The 16892-nt window shown below is 43.2% G+C and overlaps 1 protein-coding gene across 1 annotated transcript in view; it reads right to left on the bottom strand.

Annotated features, from left to right (window-relative positions):
• Positions 1-643: 643 nt before the first annotated feature.
• Positions 644-16892, bottom strand: part of kcnk10a (potassium channel, subfamily K, member 10a) — a 42752-nt gene continuing 26503 nt past the window's right edge. Inside the window, exons 4-7 of the mRNA XM_034075480.2 lie at positions 9415-9575; positions 8716-8908; positions 6370-6512; positions 644-5014 (exon numbers count right to left, since the gene is read on the bottom strand). Of these exons, the coding sequence (XP_033931371.1) occupies positions 4346-5014; positions 6370-6512; positions 8716-8908; positions 9415-9575 (1166 nt within the window). The 3' untranslated portion in view covers positions 644-4345. The remainder of the gene's footprint in view (positions 5015-6369; positions 6513-8715; positions 8909-9414; positions 9576-16892) is intronic.

Raw genomic sequence — 16892 nt, 5'->3', positions numbered from 1 at the left:
GGGGAATGGCCACATGGCAGCTCGCCAGGCCCTCTACTTATCAGTCTTACATCACCAGCGTCAGGCTCGGGCTACGCAGTTTTGGGGGATAGTATCTAATCATCACTCATCGTGCTATGTATATCTATGGAGTGATGATGCCCGAGCCTAGTCGCCAAACTTAACTATATGCTGCTTCTAATAAACATGTTAAAGAAACACGTGAGTTGTCTGATTGAAATGCTGTTTTGTTTTTAATAACTTGATACACAGGGGTTCTTCCTAATCTGATGCCTTGGTGAATCACAAAGGTACATGTAATGAAAATGAACAAAAACCAAGCTGTTGTTGCATTATTTAAAACAAAAAGGGTTTTTAAATCAGACACAGAGTCAGGATGTGCGCGCCTGAAGGGGATCAAGTTCTGGGACTGTTTCCTAGGACTTTCCAGATGTATAAAAAGGAAAGAACGGCTAAAACCAGGGGATCATTTCAATGTAGTGGAGGTCGCAGGCAGTGACCGTGAAACTGATCCATCTTACTTTCTATCCTGATAAAAGCTACTGATAGAAGAAATGCATGACTCAAAACAACCACGATGACTTTGAAATGTACTGACAAATACACAACAATAGATCTTAATTCTTCAATTTTTATTTCCAAACGACAATCACTTAATTTAATGCAATGGTTGCACAACATTTACTTTAAGCAGTGTTCAAGTACAGAGCATGTGCTGTGTGTGCATCTTAACAAGGGCAGTTAAAAAACAAAATGCCATGGAAAGCAGCATCCTCTAAGCATGTGGTGGTATACAATCAACACCATATACATCGTGGTATAGTTTAGCAATTTAGCATGCCTTTTTTGTTCCATGTATTGGTTTTCTTTTTAAGATTTTGAAATGTTTTGGTTCTTTTAAAAAGTCTTGCGTGTTTACCGCATTCACACTTGCTACAGCTTTTATGCAAGTGGTGTAAATTCCCTCAATGGTACATTTCAAGTGTGAAACTGGGCATGACCTTGTGTGAATAGCATTGTCCGCTTGTAGCCATGGCTGAACGCTGCAGTCCGTACCCAAATGCCAATGCATAAACAATCACACTGCATAGCATTCCACTCCATTCTGCAGGTTTACAGCTTTTTTCTCATTAAGTTTAGTTCTCAAAAGCGAATTATCCTTCCTCTTTGAATCATCAGGGTGAGTTTGAGAATCCATCAAACAAATATTAAGGCTTTATGATAGCGTTTGTTTGTCTCAGCTCTGATGGTTGCCGCATGCTTGTCTCCTTATGTGTTCTTCATATTTGGATTTTCCAGGTTGTCGATGAAGGGTAAATTCTACTAAATGTCCCTTCAGGAACTTCAGTTTGCTAAGCATCTGGCTCTGTTCATGCCAAGTATGCCCAAAAGTAGACCATACCCTCTCACAATAACTGCAGTGCACTCTTTAATCTCCACATCATCCATTGGTTGATTGACGTCCTATGTACAGCATGGAGCAGTCCATCCTTTTTTGCATTATGGCTTGTCTTCCATTCGGTGGTCATTCATTCCCAGGTGCAGTCAGTATCCCCTCTCAAAGCGTGAATGCAGCACTTGTTAGACAATAACAACAAGCCCTGAGAAAGTAATCAAAGAGGTTGTGATCTAGGTAGTGTTTTTGGATATTGTACGAAGACAACAGCTTAGCTTGGGTGCGACATGTGGCATGTTAGTGTTCATAAACATCAAATTGCACATTTTAGTTCCAGTAGGACACTTGGAAATAGCATGACAACATCACATATAGTAAGTGTTACATTTAATTAACTTGCCATGTGTAACTATTCCACTCATCCAAAGCAACTTTTTTTGGGTGACCTCATGATTCTTGTGTAATAGTTATGTTCTGATCTGAGCCATATTAAGTATTTCAAATCTCAAATCTCATTGGCAATACATATGACACTTCATATTAGGGACCTTTTGAAATTGTAATAATAGCATGCATTTCTGATTTCAGATATATTTTATAGTGCAGTTATTTTATGCACCCCCATACAAATATTTCCACATTTATTATAACTTGGGTTTTGTTGTTTTAAATGGTTTTGGCCATTATTTGTAACAGTGATGATAACTTAATTGCTCAAACTCCAAGATCACTACAACAAAGTCAGACAAGGCGAGACACAGGAAATACAACATTTTGTTCTTCATTCATTCTGCCTCCAAGGGCAACCAGGTCAGTGTTGCTACACAAAGAATGAGCCTGACACAATTTAAAAAGGACCAATAACCTCATCATCGAGTTAGATTCTTATGTATATGCTTCCTGACTGCTATTTTTTCGGGAAAAACTAACAGTTTTTCTTCTTTTATTACTTTTAAGCTACATTCACATGATAGCCAATTTTCTCCTTGCCCTCCTTACGGTGAAAAAACCAGTTAAGTTTTGTTTCTGTTGTTTCTTCGTCTGCTAGCATGCGCCACTATACAGTACAGTTATCTGATTGGTTTCACGTCATAAGTCCAGCCAAACAAGGTCAACGTTTAAAACATTTGCATAGAAACACAACGGGAACGTCAGCGCAAAGCAGCTTTGGTATCGCCTCATTACCAAGCAGTGTGTATACCCAGGAAGAATTACCGGTAACATGTTTGATGTAATGTAAGATAACAAATACATGGCGGACACAAAGCAATAAGGAATTTAAAATAATGTGCAGGACATTACACACAAGGGTTTTTCAAAAGTGCTCTCTAAAAATGGTTAAGCATTCCAAAATGCAGGTGACTGAGGGTCAGAGATGGGGTCGTTACTAAAAAAAAGTAATATATTACATATTACATATTACTTTTAAAAAAAGTAATATATTACACTACTTCGTTACTCTCTACATAAAGTAATTCATTACTTTACTCGTTACTTTACTCGTTACTTTACTCGTTACTTTACTCGCAGGGCCGGCCCGCCCCTCCCTACAGGCAGATCACGCAGACTGCTAAAGTTTCAAATGTTCTCTTTAGTTCAGTTTCCATTGTCGCATAAGACTGATCCAGATAGCTCCTGAATGTGTTCCTATCTGACCGTGGCTGTCCTCTGTCTCCTGCTATCTGACCGTGGCTGTCCTCTGTCTCCTGCTATCTGACCGTGGCTGTCCTCTGTCTCCTGCTATCTGTATATTTTTGCGCAGTCTATCTCTGCTCACGCTGTTGCGTCAGCGTGTTCTCCTGCGTGTTGGCCATGTGTTGCACTGGAGCCAGACTTCAGCCGAGCACGTACGAACTGCGCATGCGTGAGTGGCAATAACTCTCCTTACCAGCAGGCGGCGGTAGTGTGTATTCGTCATTCAAAACAGGCAACAACCGGAAAACAGAGAAGAAGAACTACGTGTGTGTGTGTGTGTGTGTGTGTGTGTGTGTGTGTGATATAAATAAACAACAGCTATGTGCGTTAGCTTCACCTTAGCATGTGTTCTTTGCAGGTGTTTGTTGAGGTTTGATTATGACTGATTTTAGAGAGTAACGAAGTAACGCGTGTCGGGGCAATGTTAGTAACTGTAGTGTGATTACTGAGTTATAAAAGTAACTACTCCGCGTTACACTACTCCGTTACCGACAAAGTAATATTATTACAGTAACGCGTTACCTTGTAACGCGTTACACCCAACTCTGCTGAGGGTTTAAAACAGCAGCCTGTTATACAAAAATGTGCCAGATATGTTCCAAAATGGTTTTACAATGGGCAAACACCTATTTTTTGACACATTAGTTGTCAGCACCGAAACTAGTACAGCCTTGCCTTATTTTAGTCTACTTTATGTGGACCCAAAAAGTTAATTTTATACTTAAAAGTACCACAGACAGTGGCTTTCTTGTGTACAAGAAATCTGCGTGTAACGTTCAGATGAGGATGCTGAACGCAGCCACAATGTTGCTTGGTGCTTATGAGCCCCGTGATATTGTGTTTATTATTTCCGCTAGAAAGTGGAATGTATTCAGTGAGCACAAGACTAGATACCAATGAATATTGAATGAAGAAATACTGACGGATAAAACAATTGCCGTCCCCTATCCCACATCAAGAGTATCTGGATGTATTTCCATGTTATCAAAACTAGACTCATGTTGATATTATTTTAACACCTATTAATTACCTTTTTTTCATATGACCATTCAACCAGACCAGATCAATTAAAAAAAAACTACCAGGTCTTGCATTTATATAACACAACGTGTGTCCATGACATCCAGAGGGCACAGTGAATGTGTGGACAATACAGTATGTAGCACAAAGGGACACATGTCATCCCTGCTCAAGCACACACAACAGAGACCCAAGGCACTAATGGTGGTGTTTTAAGAGAGGACTACACTCTAACTATGGTCCCATTTGAATATGCAGCTCTTTTGTTTCAAGTGTTTTCTCTTCGTCGTTCTCTTTGGTCAGCTCCGGAATAAACCCATTACAAGCATCTACAAACAGTGGGAATTCAGACAAGCTAGTGTTGCACTCTTTGTCTTCAGTGTCCTCTTCTCCTTCGTCCTTCCTCTTCCCCTCATCTGTGGTGGATGTGCTGCAGTCGAAAGTGAGCGTGCTGCAGCCGTACGCCTCGCTGTGAGGCCGGCGCGCCTCGGCCGGGATGTTCTTCTTCAGGTCCCGATTCCTGTTGCGCTTGGCCAGCTTGGTGACGGAGCCCAGGCGGTTGAAAATGTTGTCCTCGGATGTGGTCTGGTGGCTGGCGCCCTGCTCACAGTGCTCGGCCCCTCGCAGCCGGAGGTTATTCAGCTTGGTGTCGATGCTCTCCTGGGAGGAGGTCTTGTCGCTGTTGGTGTCCAGGCTGTTGAAGATGGCGCGGTGTTCTGGGGAGAGCATGTCCAGGGACAAGGCCCGCTGGTCCAGGCCCAGCTGACGGCGCTCCATGCTCCGGATGGTGGCGGCTCGCTGCAGCTTGTCGTGAACCTCGACGCTCATACGCCGACGTGTCTCTCGAAACTCTGCCCGAACATTCGCCTTCCATTCTGCTGCATGAGCCTTAATGCCACCAACCTTGGCCAAAGAAAGTAATTGCAGATTAGTATGTCAGTTATGATTGGAATTATCTTTGGTCAACAATAATGCTGCGCCGCAATGATAATGTCCTTTTCAAGATAAATAAAAGCAGGCCTACTAATTAATACAATTTATCTGAATGTAGTGACCACCCTTAATGTTTTCCCAATAAGGTCTGTCACACATTACTTTGAATAACTTTGCCTTTTTTCTCGTGAATAACCAGATAATTTTAAATTTTAAACATCTATAAATCATTCTAATTTAACATTCTACCGCTTTTTAGTATACTGAATCCAAGACGGGTTGACTAGGGTTAGCTTTGTTTTAAGGGGACACAAAACAATATGTAGAGATCCAGGTTGAGGTTTAGAGTCTCTATTAAAAGACAAAGCATTCACAACAAAGCAGACTATTAAACATGACATTCGGCTGAAAGCATAGATTCTCAGGATAATGACAGAAACGTGGGGATTATCAAATAAGTAACACCCCAATATGCATACACCAAATGGGTTGCATTCTAATTGGTTTGAATTAGTTTCAAAGTCAGTTTTGTCTTTTGTAATGAATGAATTATTCAAATTCATATTTTATTTGAAATACAATATGTCTCTGGAAACAGTGCCTGAAAAATGTTAGTAGGTGTTTTTTATATGATTTTTCACAAGCTTTTAGGGCTGTATGTGTTCCCTTCTTCCCCTCTGGTAGATATGCCCAGGTGTGCTGCATTGCTGCAACGAGGTGCACCTGAAAGGACGTGATTAAAGCTCAGGTGTCTTCAGGAGACGAGAATGCCTGGGGAGGACTGCAGGTGGTTCAGCCTCAGTCCAGAATTCTGATTGTATATTTTGTCTGTTTGCTTGTAATATGGATATGATTGTTTTAAAGGTGTGTTAATGTGTGTGTTTTTGTGTGGGTCAGTGGTGGAATACTCTTAGCCCTATAGGGTCTGTATAAGGATATTCTAATATTAGATTTTTACTTTAATATACATGTCCATTTAGTTGTATTTTGCTATCCAAGTGTCTTTCACATAGGTGGAACATTCCTTCGTTCCCACATAACACAATATGTTTTAATTTCAAACTAACTGTGTAGTTCTGCGTTACCACACAGGGAGAGGTTGTTGCCTGGTTGGCAGTCTCAAGGACGCTCCACGTTGAACATGGGACTCTGTAATGTTTGGATCCTTTTTTGTGCTGAAAAGCTTATTACATATTCATGGCAATCTCTTGCCTTGAATCTTTATTTCCACGAGATATTTCCACCACAGGTCCACAAGGGGTGGGGCGTAACAATGACCCGATGCAGGTAAAGAATATATATAGTATTAACATCATTCTGCATACCTCTTCTTTTGTCTTTTTGGACAGCACCCTCAGCCAGTCCCCGATCATGTTCAGCACTGCAGCAAAGTAGGCCAGACCCCCCAGGATCCAGAACCACACCAGTGGTCTGTACCACTTCCGGTACTCAATCCTTCGGTCTCCCCCTGATCGGAAAACAAGACATGAATGACTAAAGAAATGTACTGTAATCACTCAGTGTCGGTTCCACCTGAACGAGAGTTATGGTCAGAGAAATTCACAGATAGTTGTGTTTTCTTTTGAAGTCACGGTCAGTAACTTTGGTAACCTGTGTAAGGTTGTATTATTACGAACATAGCTATAGAATAGCAGGATGCAGTGGAGCCTACCAGGGACCTGAACCCAACTAAATTACCCCTTTTCCACTGGAAAGAGTTCCTTTCAAGTTCCATGCCGGCAGTAGTTTGGATCAGTCGGTTTAGCGTATGACCCGACTGCAACCAGTTTGCTTTTCCACCAACTAGAGCCAGGTAGGAGCCACGTCATCATGTCATCGCTTACGACACTGTTTTCCTTAGCAATGCTTGTTAAAGCTGTAATCAAGTTGTTCTTATTATTATGCAGCAGCCAGATTGAATAGAAGAACGACTTCTCCATCTGTATCCTGTTCTCAAGAGTGAGGTGGTCTCATGTAGTTGCTTCTGTGGTTCAGCCTCATTTGCCAATCTCTAGAGTGGCAGCTCACACTGCTGATGTTCCACTCACTTATAGCCTACCATATTCCAACAGAATTCACTGTCTGACTGGCACAAGTAAGATGCCCTGATGCATACTTCCCATTACTGTACATTGATATGTATTTTCTGTTTTAATTGACAATGTTTGGCAACATGGTGATGTATATAAAGTTGTCTTGAATTAAAGGTGGGGTAGGTAATTTCGGAGAAACCAGCTCGAGTGCGCTAGAATTTGAAAATAGACAACCGGAGAAAATCTGCCACTTCCTCACAGAGCCCCTCCTCCAACACACACGAACGCGCACATGACCAATGAGGGCACGAGATAAGTTTGTGCCCCGATGGAAGGATGACAGGCAGGTAGGCCATCCAATTACTTTAGCCGGGCCGGCTCAGATGATTGGTCGTGCTTTTTACAGCACTACGGCTTCCACAGATGACATTTTTGTATGGATTTGTTGTCAAAGCACTTCAGATATTCATTGCTATCGGGATGTTGAGAGCATTCCATGGAATATAACAAAAAGTGTATCTCGAGCCGGTTTCTCAAACTTAACTACCGCACCTTTAAGTGGATGATGTTGGCATAGCTACCTAAACAAGTCTCACAAACACCAAGATTTAAAGCCAACAAAGTAAATAAACTGCATTACACATTATATACAATTCCACATAGCTGAACATTAACCAGGTTTATGTATTGTTACTTGTTACTTGCTTTTATCCAAAGCGACTTACATACTCAATACTGTGGGCAATCCCCCAGTGTCTCAGGGACACAACGACATGCTGACTGCAGTGGGGTTTGAACCTGTGCTCCCCTGATCCAAACACCAACGCACTAGCCCACTGCGCCACACGCCTCCTATTACATATTGATTATTAACCATAAACGCTTTGAATGAGTATGCACTTGTTGCTATCATTGTGGCATCATTTACCTGCATATTTCCTTAAGGTAGTTTGATAGGACCACCTGTGTATGTAGAGATACACCTGCTGGGTGGCTATATGTGTGTTGGATTTCTAGTGATAGTTGTGTCTCGTCAAATGTGTTAGTTATGTTTATGTATGTTGTCCGTCATTTTCTGTTGTATTTTGTATTTCCCTCTTGTCTTTCATTTCAGGCCCTGTTTCTTCCTCCTTGTGTGTTGTTCCCGCCTTCATCAGCGTCTGCCCCGCCCCTGATGGTTTCCACCTGTTCCCACTCACCTCATGTTTAAATAGTCCTGTCTCTCCCCTGTCCTGTGTCAGTTCGTCTTGTTTCCTCGAATGGTCGTGCCAAGCCTCAGCTCTGAAAGGATCGCTTTTCACTCATGTCAGGTTTTGTAATGTTTGTTTATTTTGTTAGGCTTACGTTTTTATTAAGTTCTCTTTTTGTTACGCTAGTTTTTTCCTCTTTGTGAGCGCTTTTTGTTATTTCCACTACCTACTCTGTTAAGAGGGATTACCTGATCTGTTAAAATAAATACACTTTTTTATATTACATTCAAGACTTTGTCTCTGGGTCGTGCATTTGGGTTCATCAGTTTGTGTCGAGGTACGGAACTGTGCTAAGATATTTTTTGGGGTGATTTATAATACGCATAAAAAAAAAAAGGTGATCAGGACATTTACATTCATTAATGTTTTGTGAATGGTCAGCTCTCACCTGCCACATAGTCACCAATTCCGACTGTTGTCAGAGTGATGACAACAAAATATGTTGACTCCAGAGCCGTCCAGCCCTCAATGTGTTTAAATATTACAGCCGGGACAGTGACGAACAAGATGCAACCAGCCAGTATGAAGAGGAGGGTGGAGGCCACGCGGATTTTAGTCTGACTGATCTGGTTGTGTTTATTCTGAGGGAATACAAAGTCACAGTAACACAATATAAGGATAGTGATAACAATAATACATACTTATGTCTGGGTGTTGAAATGGTAAGTTCTTGAGCATGGACTCGAAAAACAATGAGAACACAGGAGAGCTCAACTTGATGGCAGAAACTGAAGAATGTATTGGAAGAACTGACAAAGACATTTGCTGCAGCCACAAGGTGACACAGCTCCTGCCTAACCAATTCTGAAGATATTCCAAAATCCCATGTATTTATCTAGTTCTAAACAAATATTTATAAAGAGAGAAAGTGGCTACCGAGGTCGCATGCCTGAACGCTGACTATAGGAGAAGAGTGATAAACTGGGTAAAAGGCAGTGGGAAATATTTTCCTCAACAGGTTTCATGTGCTCTCTTTTACTCTTGTCCTTAAGTAAAACCAATGGACCAAATAAAAAAATGTAAATTCCTTAAGTATATTATTTTTACAAAGCACATTTAATGATAGGATATTTAGTTTGAGACTCACCCGGAACATTTTCTCCACCTTGGCGATGCTTTTGACAAATATGGTACCAAGCTGATCCCCGACGCCTGCCAGGAGAAATCCAAACAGCGGGATTCCAAATATTGCATACAGAATGCAGAAGATTTTCCCTCCTTCAGTGCTTGGGGCAATGTTACCATAACCTGGTGAAAGAAACGGAGACAACAAGAGGGTTTACACGACAACATGATGCAAACAAAATAACTAGATGTTTGATCCCAATTACCCAAGAGCAAGCAGCCTGCTGTTAAGGGAATCTTAAAAACAGTCATTGCCTAATATTTCTCCATATTCGAGTCAGGGCAGGACAATGCACTGTGACAAACCAGGGGGCATTTGGCAAGTAGCTACAGCACAGGGGTTAGTTCCCAACGCTTTTACCCAGACAAGGGCCCTTTCTCATTTCACTAATTTCTCATTTCCCCTCCTCGACTCCTCGGTCCTCGGTAGTGACCCGGAAATGGATTTCAGCGAGCCATGTTGAAGGACATCTCATTTCTCTAAATGCACGTCTTTGAGGACCGAGGATCGAGCGTCGAGGAGCTCTAACCGAGGAGACACTGATGGGTCCTCCACGGCTCCTCCGCGGATGCATTTCCGAGAACAGAGATTTAATACTTGTAAATAAAACTTTTGGCCCGTTATTGTCCTCATTGTAGCGACCAGAGAGGGGAGAGGGGGGGGGGATATATCCAGTCTCTGATAGTGTTACGTTATTATGAGAGTGTTCTGTTTGATTCTGAAATTGTATATGTATATATATATATATGTGTGTGTCCGCATCTGTAGCCTGTTATTGTCTCATGACACCGCACTGTGAATGAATCAAAGTAAATATAGAAGTGGTCATGAACACATCTGTCCATCAGACAGAGGGCTGCTGTGCCTCCTGTCATCATTAATGGACGTCTCTTTAAAATGACCGCTCAGAGGAGAGGAGTTCTCATTTCTCTAACCGCCTGCTGCTTCCCCTCCTCTCTCCTCGGTTCCCCTCCTCGGCTCCTTGGCTCGCATCTCCTGTGGGCGGGACTAAGACACGAGGATAGGAGTCGAGGAGGGGAATTAGTGAAATGAGAAAGGGCCAAGGTATTGCAGCCACATGGCACAAGGCTTAGGAAGTGCGACCTAGAGATGACCTCCCACTGCCTTTGATGACCTTCAATAAATCAGATGCGTTGAAAGTGTTCAACTGTTCAATAGGCTATCACAGTTTTCTGCATCATGGAGAGTCCCAGAAGTACAACACCAGTGTAACCAAGTACAAACCACAAGGGCCACCTGTGAGTGAATTGTGGAGGAAAAGTTATCCAGCGGGGTCCTGCCCCTTATGTTTGGGCCCATAACCGATGACACCATTCTAGAAGAACTGAAGCACTCGGAAAGACAGATGGTCCTTGAAGGGGCAGCAGCCTCTGGGAGACAGCTGTTGATTGTCCTCCCCGAAAAGAGACCTCTGGGGAAGAAGACCCTGGGCCAGATGAGACTTTGATGAGCAAAAGGGTTGGCTGTCCGTTAAATGACCCCAACTTTGAAAAATGCAACTAAGCGACTCGTCAAATTATTCCTTGGACTTGTTGGCTAATACCATTTCAATCAGGAGAGACTTATTCCGTAAGTTTAATAACATAGTTATTGCCCAAGGGGTAATATACATGTTGGAGATTAGACCCCATCACACTGTGATGGATTTAGGGGGAGGAGAAGCCCCCCCCCCCCCCCCGGGTCTAGACACCAGAGGTGGGACTAAGGCTGCGGCCCCACGAGGAAGCAGCGAAGAAGCATGGTTGTCATGGTTGCCCTTCTGTTTATTCTCCACGGTGGGGGCCGAGGGAACCGGGCAGAGTTTTTCGCCAGTCAGCGTGTATTAAAGTTTAAATCTTCCGGACAAAATTATAAAAGTGCCGGTCAAATGTCTTCTTTGTTATTTATTGAGCTTTAAAACAAATGAATAACGACTCTATATATTATAATGATAAAATACACGGAGCCTCTCTTTTTCCTCCCTCTCTTCGACAGCGTCAGTGTCTGTCTCATGCAGCAGCTGATCCAGTAATGAGTGACCCGGCCGACAGTAAAAATAAACATATTTATAACTAGTTTAGGGAGTTTGAGAGGTAATTAAAATAGCTAAGGGCGATGATCTGACTTGAAGTGTGTGTTTTGCTGCAGCGGGAGGAGCTGCAGGTGAGCAGAGCTGCGTGTCTCCGTCCTGTCAGATTAGACTTCACTCGCGAGAGAAAGATAAATAATCTGAATTCAGGATGCAGTTTACTTTGACGTGGGGGTGAGCAGCAGAGGTGGGGAGAGGCGGGGCTATTGCCTCATCATTATTGCTGTAGATGTTGCACAAACAACTGTAGCATGGTCAATAGCGTCCGGAGCACGATAGCAACTCTGCGATCCGCCATTGTTGTTGTTGTTGGTGGCGAAACACTTCAGCACTGGCGCGGGGTAAGCGGAGGTGAGCAGAAGAGGTGGGGAGAGGCGGGGCTATTGCGCAATCACTATCAGTGATCTGAAAATGTCCGTATAGGGCGCACACACGGAGCTGTTTGACCCCCCAGAGAGTGGCGTATGCATTTCTATCCACCTTGGGACCCGTTATCGTTTCCTCAGTCGTTTAGTGCCATATTCGGTCGTCCTCGTGTGGCCGAACGGTCTATATGACACTAAACAGTAACGCAAACGACCGAATTCGTCCTCGTGGGGCCGCAGCCTAAGTCATTGCTTTTCAAGTCCGAGTCAAGTCTCAAGTCAGGATGGGCAAGTTCAAGTCCAAGTCCTAAACTCTGACAAAACGAGTCTTAAACAAGTCCTTATGTGCTTTTCACCAAATGTAATGACATCGATCAACAGAATAATACTTACTAATCAAACCGCTCTTAATTAGTCACATTAATAATGTAATAATTCATTTTCTCTCTGCTGGTAAAGTAACATGTTTTCTTCTATGTTAAGAGGGATCAGTACGGTAAGGCTACCGTGACGGTTTGATTCAGAAGGAGTTTAATGTATAAGATCCCTGATGTTGAGGTGACCAGAATGTTTATTTCCACTGTGTACAACATGTTATGAGGGACCCACAATCTATCTTTATGCCAGGGATAATGTGCAGCCAGGCGGTCTCTATGGGGAAGAGAACACCTGCATCTAGATCCCTCTGCAGGTGGTACTTTAAGTATATTTTGATGATCATACTTTTCTACTTTTACTTGTAACATTTTGAATGCAGGACTTTTTATTGTAACCGAGTATTCCTACACTCTGGTACTTTACTCAAGTACAAGATCTGAACTTCTCCCACCTCTGGCAATACATCCTGGTTACCAAAAACAAAACCCTGCTCTGAAGGTTATTTTCATTTTACAAATCCTGCACTCAGCTTTGCTTTCTCCAGTATCATTGAAATGCAGCCAGATGCTGCTTATTTTTTCCGTTTTCGCTCATTTCTTGACTTTTTCCGACGCGCTTGCATTTAAACCCGTCTCCCCGTCGCTCTATAGCTGGCCTGTACCACTACACCTGCTGTCTTTGGAGCGTCTGCCCCCCACCCTTCCTTCACATAATGGTATGATCCTAGTGTGTCCTTGCATATGATTGGCCGCATGGTGGCCCAGCTAAATAAAGACCCGCCCCTGCCTGCAAGGATTCTCAGCAAGAGTAGAAGCGGCTGGAGGTTCTGCTCTCCCCGACGGGAGTCTGCTCCTCTAACGGCATCTCGCGATCCGCGTGTTGGAGACCTCTGAATTAAATTATCAAGTCACCTCAAGTCAGAAGGCTCGAGTCAGAAGGCTCGAGTCCAAGTCAAGTCCCAAGTCATTGGTGTCCAAGTCGAGTCGCAAGTGTTTTGGGATTTTGTCAAGTCGAGTCCAAAGTCATCAAATTGGTGACTCGAGTCTGACTCGAGTACAAGTCATGTGACTCGAGTCCACACCTCTGCTCGACACTAGTGGTGGTGAAGTGCTGAAGGGGGAATACAATCCTTAGTGATGTGGGCTCTTCTGGGATAGCCTTGCCCTGGATCTGATGAAACTGGAGGTGGAGGAGGGTTGCATCAATTCTCCTGAACGATGCTGGCAGGGGAGAAAAAGAGCAGATTTAAACATGTGCTGTGATTGGCTTTTGGGGGATGAGACGGACTGATTGGTTTAGCTGGGGGTATGATGCGCCCTTGGTAATTGAAGGAAAGGGCGAGTGAGTGAGAGAGAATTGTGAATGAGAGCATGGGAAACAGTCTTCCTGAAAGAACTTGCGCTGAGCTTCATTTGCTACCTTTGTAGCCCCCTTGCATGAAATTATGATTACAAAAAACACATATAATGTCAGTTGAAGTGTTGAAGCAGTGGAACAAGCAGCGAGCCCGTCCTGAGTAGACAACACTTTAAGGAACCTTCATTGTCTACGCTGACACTTAGGGCAGTGGTTCCCAAACGGTGTGCCGCGGCACACTGGTGTGCCGTGGGATTTTGTGACAACCATACGTTATTATTGCAATATACAACTACACACAAATAATTATTTTTTAATTTACTATATCAGTACTTTGTAGGTTTATATGTACGTAATCTGCGCGACTTGCGCGTCCACATCTCCGCGTGCAGTGCTGCATAAATATGGCTGAGTCAGCGATAACTCTCGAGGGGTGGAGGTATGCCCATTATTTTGAGTTCATCCGAAGAATAGACAGGAATGTGACGGTGAGGTGCAAACTGTGTCCAGGCCAGAAGCTGTTATCCACTGCTGTAAACACCACGTCAAACCTCAACAAGCACCTGCAAAGAACACATGCTAAGGTGGAGCTACCGCACAGCTATTTGTTGTTTGTTTATATCACAGTCTGTTCTTCTTCTCTGTCTTCCGGTTGTTGCCTGTTTTGAATGACGAATACACACTCCCGCCGCCTGCTGGTAAGGAGAGTTATTGTACGTGCTCGGCTGAAGTCTTTGCGGTGTCTGGTTCCAGTGCAACACATGGCCAACACGCAGGAGAACACGCCGACGCAACAGCGTGAGCAGAAATAGACTGCGCAAAATATACAGATAGCAGGAGACAGAGGACAGCCACGGTCAGATAGCAGGAGACAGAGGACAGCCACGGTCAGATAGGAAAACATTCAGGATCTGGATCAGTCTTATGCGACAATGGAAACTGAACTAAAGAGAACATTTGAAACTTTAGCAGTCTGCGTGATCTGCCTGCAGGGAGGGGCGGGCCAGCCCTGCGAGTAAAGTAACAAGTAAAGTAACGAGTTACTTTATGTAGAGAGTAACGAAGTAATGTAATATATTACTTTTTTTTAAAGTAATATGTAATATATTACTTTTTTTTAGTAACGACCCCATCTCTGCTGAAATGTTACATTTATAATTTGTAGTTCAGGACCGTGGACAATGCAGCTTCCTTGCATTGACAGTTCTCTGTGCTGAATTTCCTTTGTCTCATGTTTAATGTTGTGACCTGTCTGGTTTAAATGAGTGTGTTGCTGCTTTGATGAAGCCTAATTTGATAACGTTTCAAATTAATTTCTGAAATATTTCGTTAATAAATATTTCATGAGTAATATAGTTGTCTTTGTCACATTTTATTTGGCAGTAGTAAATAATTATGCACATAATACAGATATTTTACATGATATGAGTGATAACACGTGTTATAAGGGCTATTTTGCACAATAGGTGTGCCTTGAGATTTTTACTTGTCCTTTGGTGTGCCTTGGGCAGAAAAAGTTTGGGAACCACTGACTTAGGGTACAGGTCTTGGAGAAGTGCTATCCCAGGCCAAGTTAGCCGCAACATGATAAAACTAGTGCTGTCAAAATTATCGCGTTAACGGCGGTAATTCATTTTTTGAATTAATTGCGTTAAAATATTTAACGCATTTAACGCATGTGCAGAATGGCCCGCCCCATACATGCCACCAGTGGCAGCGCCAGGGTATGGCTGGGGTAGGCTACACCCATACCAAGAAATGGCTTAGCCCCACCATGAAAAATGATGTTAAAGTAAGCCAAATAAAGTCTGCCAACTCGCGCGGAGTAAATTGCACAGACAGCAGTTAGTAAGATTGATTTCAGTAGCAACGGTTTTGAAAACTTTTGTCACGTAGTGATCGTCTTCTCAATAGAACATCTTTGATAACGGCGGCGTGGTGTTGTTGCAGGAAGTCCCGACGGAGAATACTCTTGCTGTAGTACAGGGCAGAGCCATATAATAGTAATAATATGGCTCTGGTACAGGGGTGCACATAACTGGTACGCAGGTGATGTGCGTAATCTGAAATGCGTACCGTCACTTGTGTCACAAAGCGCATTTGCGTACCGAGTACTTGTGAAGCTTTTCCAGAAGGCGGTTAGATCACCGGACGACAGAGTCGGTCTCCGTGTGCACAGACAGGGCTGCTGTTAACGTCGGTCTGTACAACGGAACTGTGCCAAAACTACGCCAACCGGCTGCGGAGGGAGACTCCCCCCTTCACTGGAGAACTGCGCTAAAACAGCTGATCACAACGTTCACACTCTGTGGTCACGAAGTACTCCACTAGCCCCCCCCCCCTCTGTCGACTTTCCTGAAGTACTCCCCCGTTGATAGAAATCAACACGTTGTAGTGCCGAGAGATATGGAGTCAGAGGCGGTGCATCGAAGGTGCAAAAGGGAACTTTAATGAGGAGCAGAAAAGGACATGTTGCTGGCTTGCAGTCCGAATAGACAAGAGAGAGATAAAGGAAGGAGGACACAGTATATGCCCCGGAGGTACAGTAGGCATTAGTGTACGTGCGGAACAATACCCCCAACCTGTAGTTCCACGATTGAATTATGTACCAGTGGTTAAATAGGTGGTCACCACAACGTAATGAATTAAGACCCCACGGTTTGATGATTGATAGGTGTGTGGGTTGTCTTTCATTTTGACACGCAGAAAAATGTTATAATAAACATAGATACTGTATGTTAAATGGATATATCCGCCATCTTTCATTTATCTTTCCATTCCCACAACAATAATGGCATATTTTGGACATAGTTCGAATGGTGATTAATCATGATTAATTAATTTTGAAGCTGTGATTAATCTGATTAAAAATTGTAATCGTTTGACAGCCCACGATAAAACATTACATTATTTATTCTATATGTTCTATTCTAGTGAAGGAATGTCTGGCTATTAAATGGGATTCAACCTAGTTGTAAATGTCCCTCCTCGGGTGGAAACTTCCCCTGGTGACAGATGAATGCACCTCTAAAGAGGATGTCACAGCATAAGTCAGATGGGTTTTTTGGAATTGCAAACACTTTTCATTTTAATGTTGAGCATACTGAAAGGGCCTGTCCAGGAGAGGACAGGTGGCAAACCAGCTGAAGGTAAATCAGTTCAGCTCAGGGGGGGAGAGGTGACAGATGGAGTGTTCTACGCCGTCAATGTTGTGCAGCCACTTGACACAGAGCCTGGTGATACCTGGAGTC

The sequence above is a fragment of the Pseudochaenichthys georgianus genome, chromosome 24 (genome assembly GCF_902827115.2).
Source record: "Pseudochaenichthys georgianus chromosome 24, fPseGeo1.2, whole genome shotgun sequence".
In the NCBI taxonomy this organism is placed as follows: Eukaryota; Metazoa; Chordata; class Actinopteri; order Perciformes; family Channichthyidae; genus Pseudochaenichthys; species Pseudochaenichthys georgianus.
Note: the sequence above shows the minus strand (reverse complement) of the source record. Positions and strands in the feature narration are given on the sequence as shown.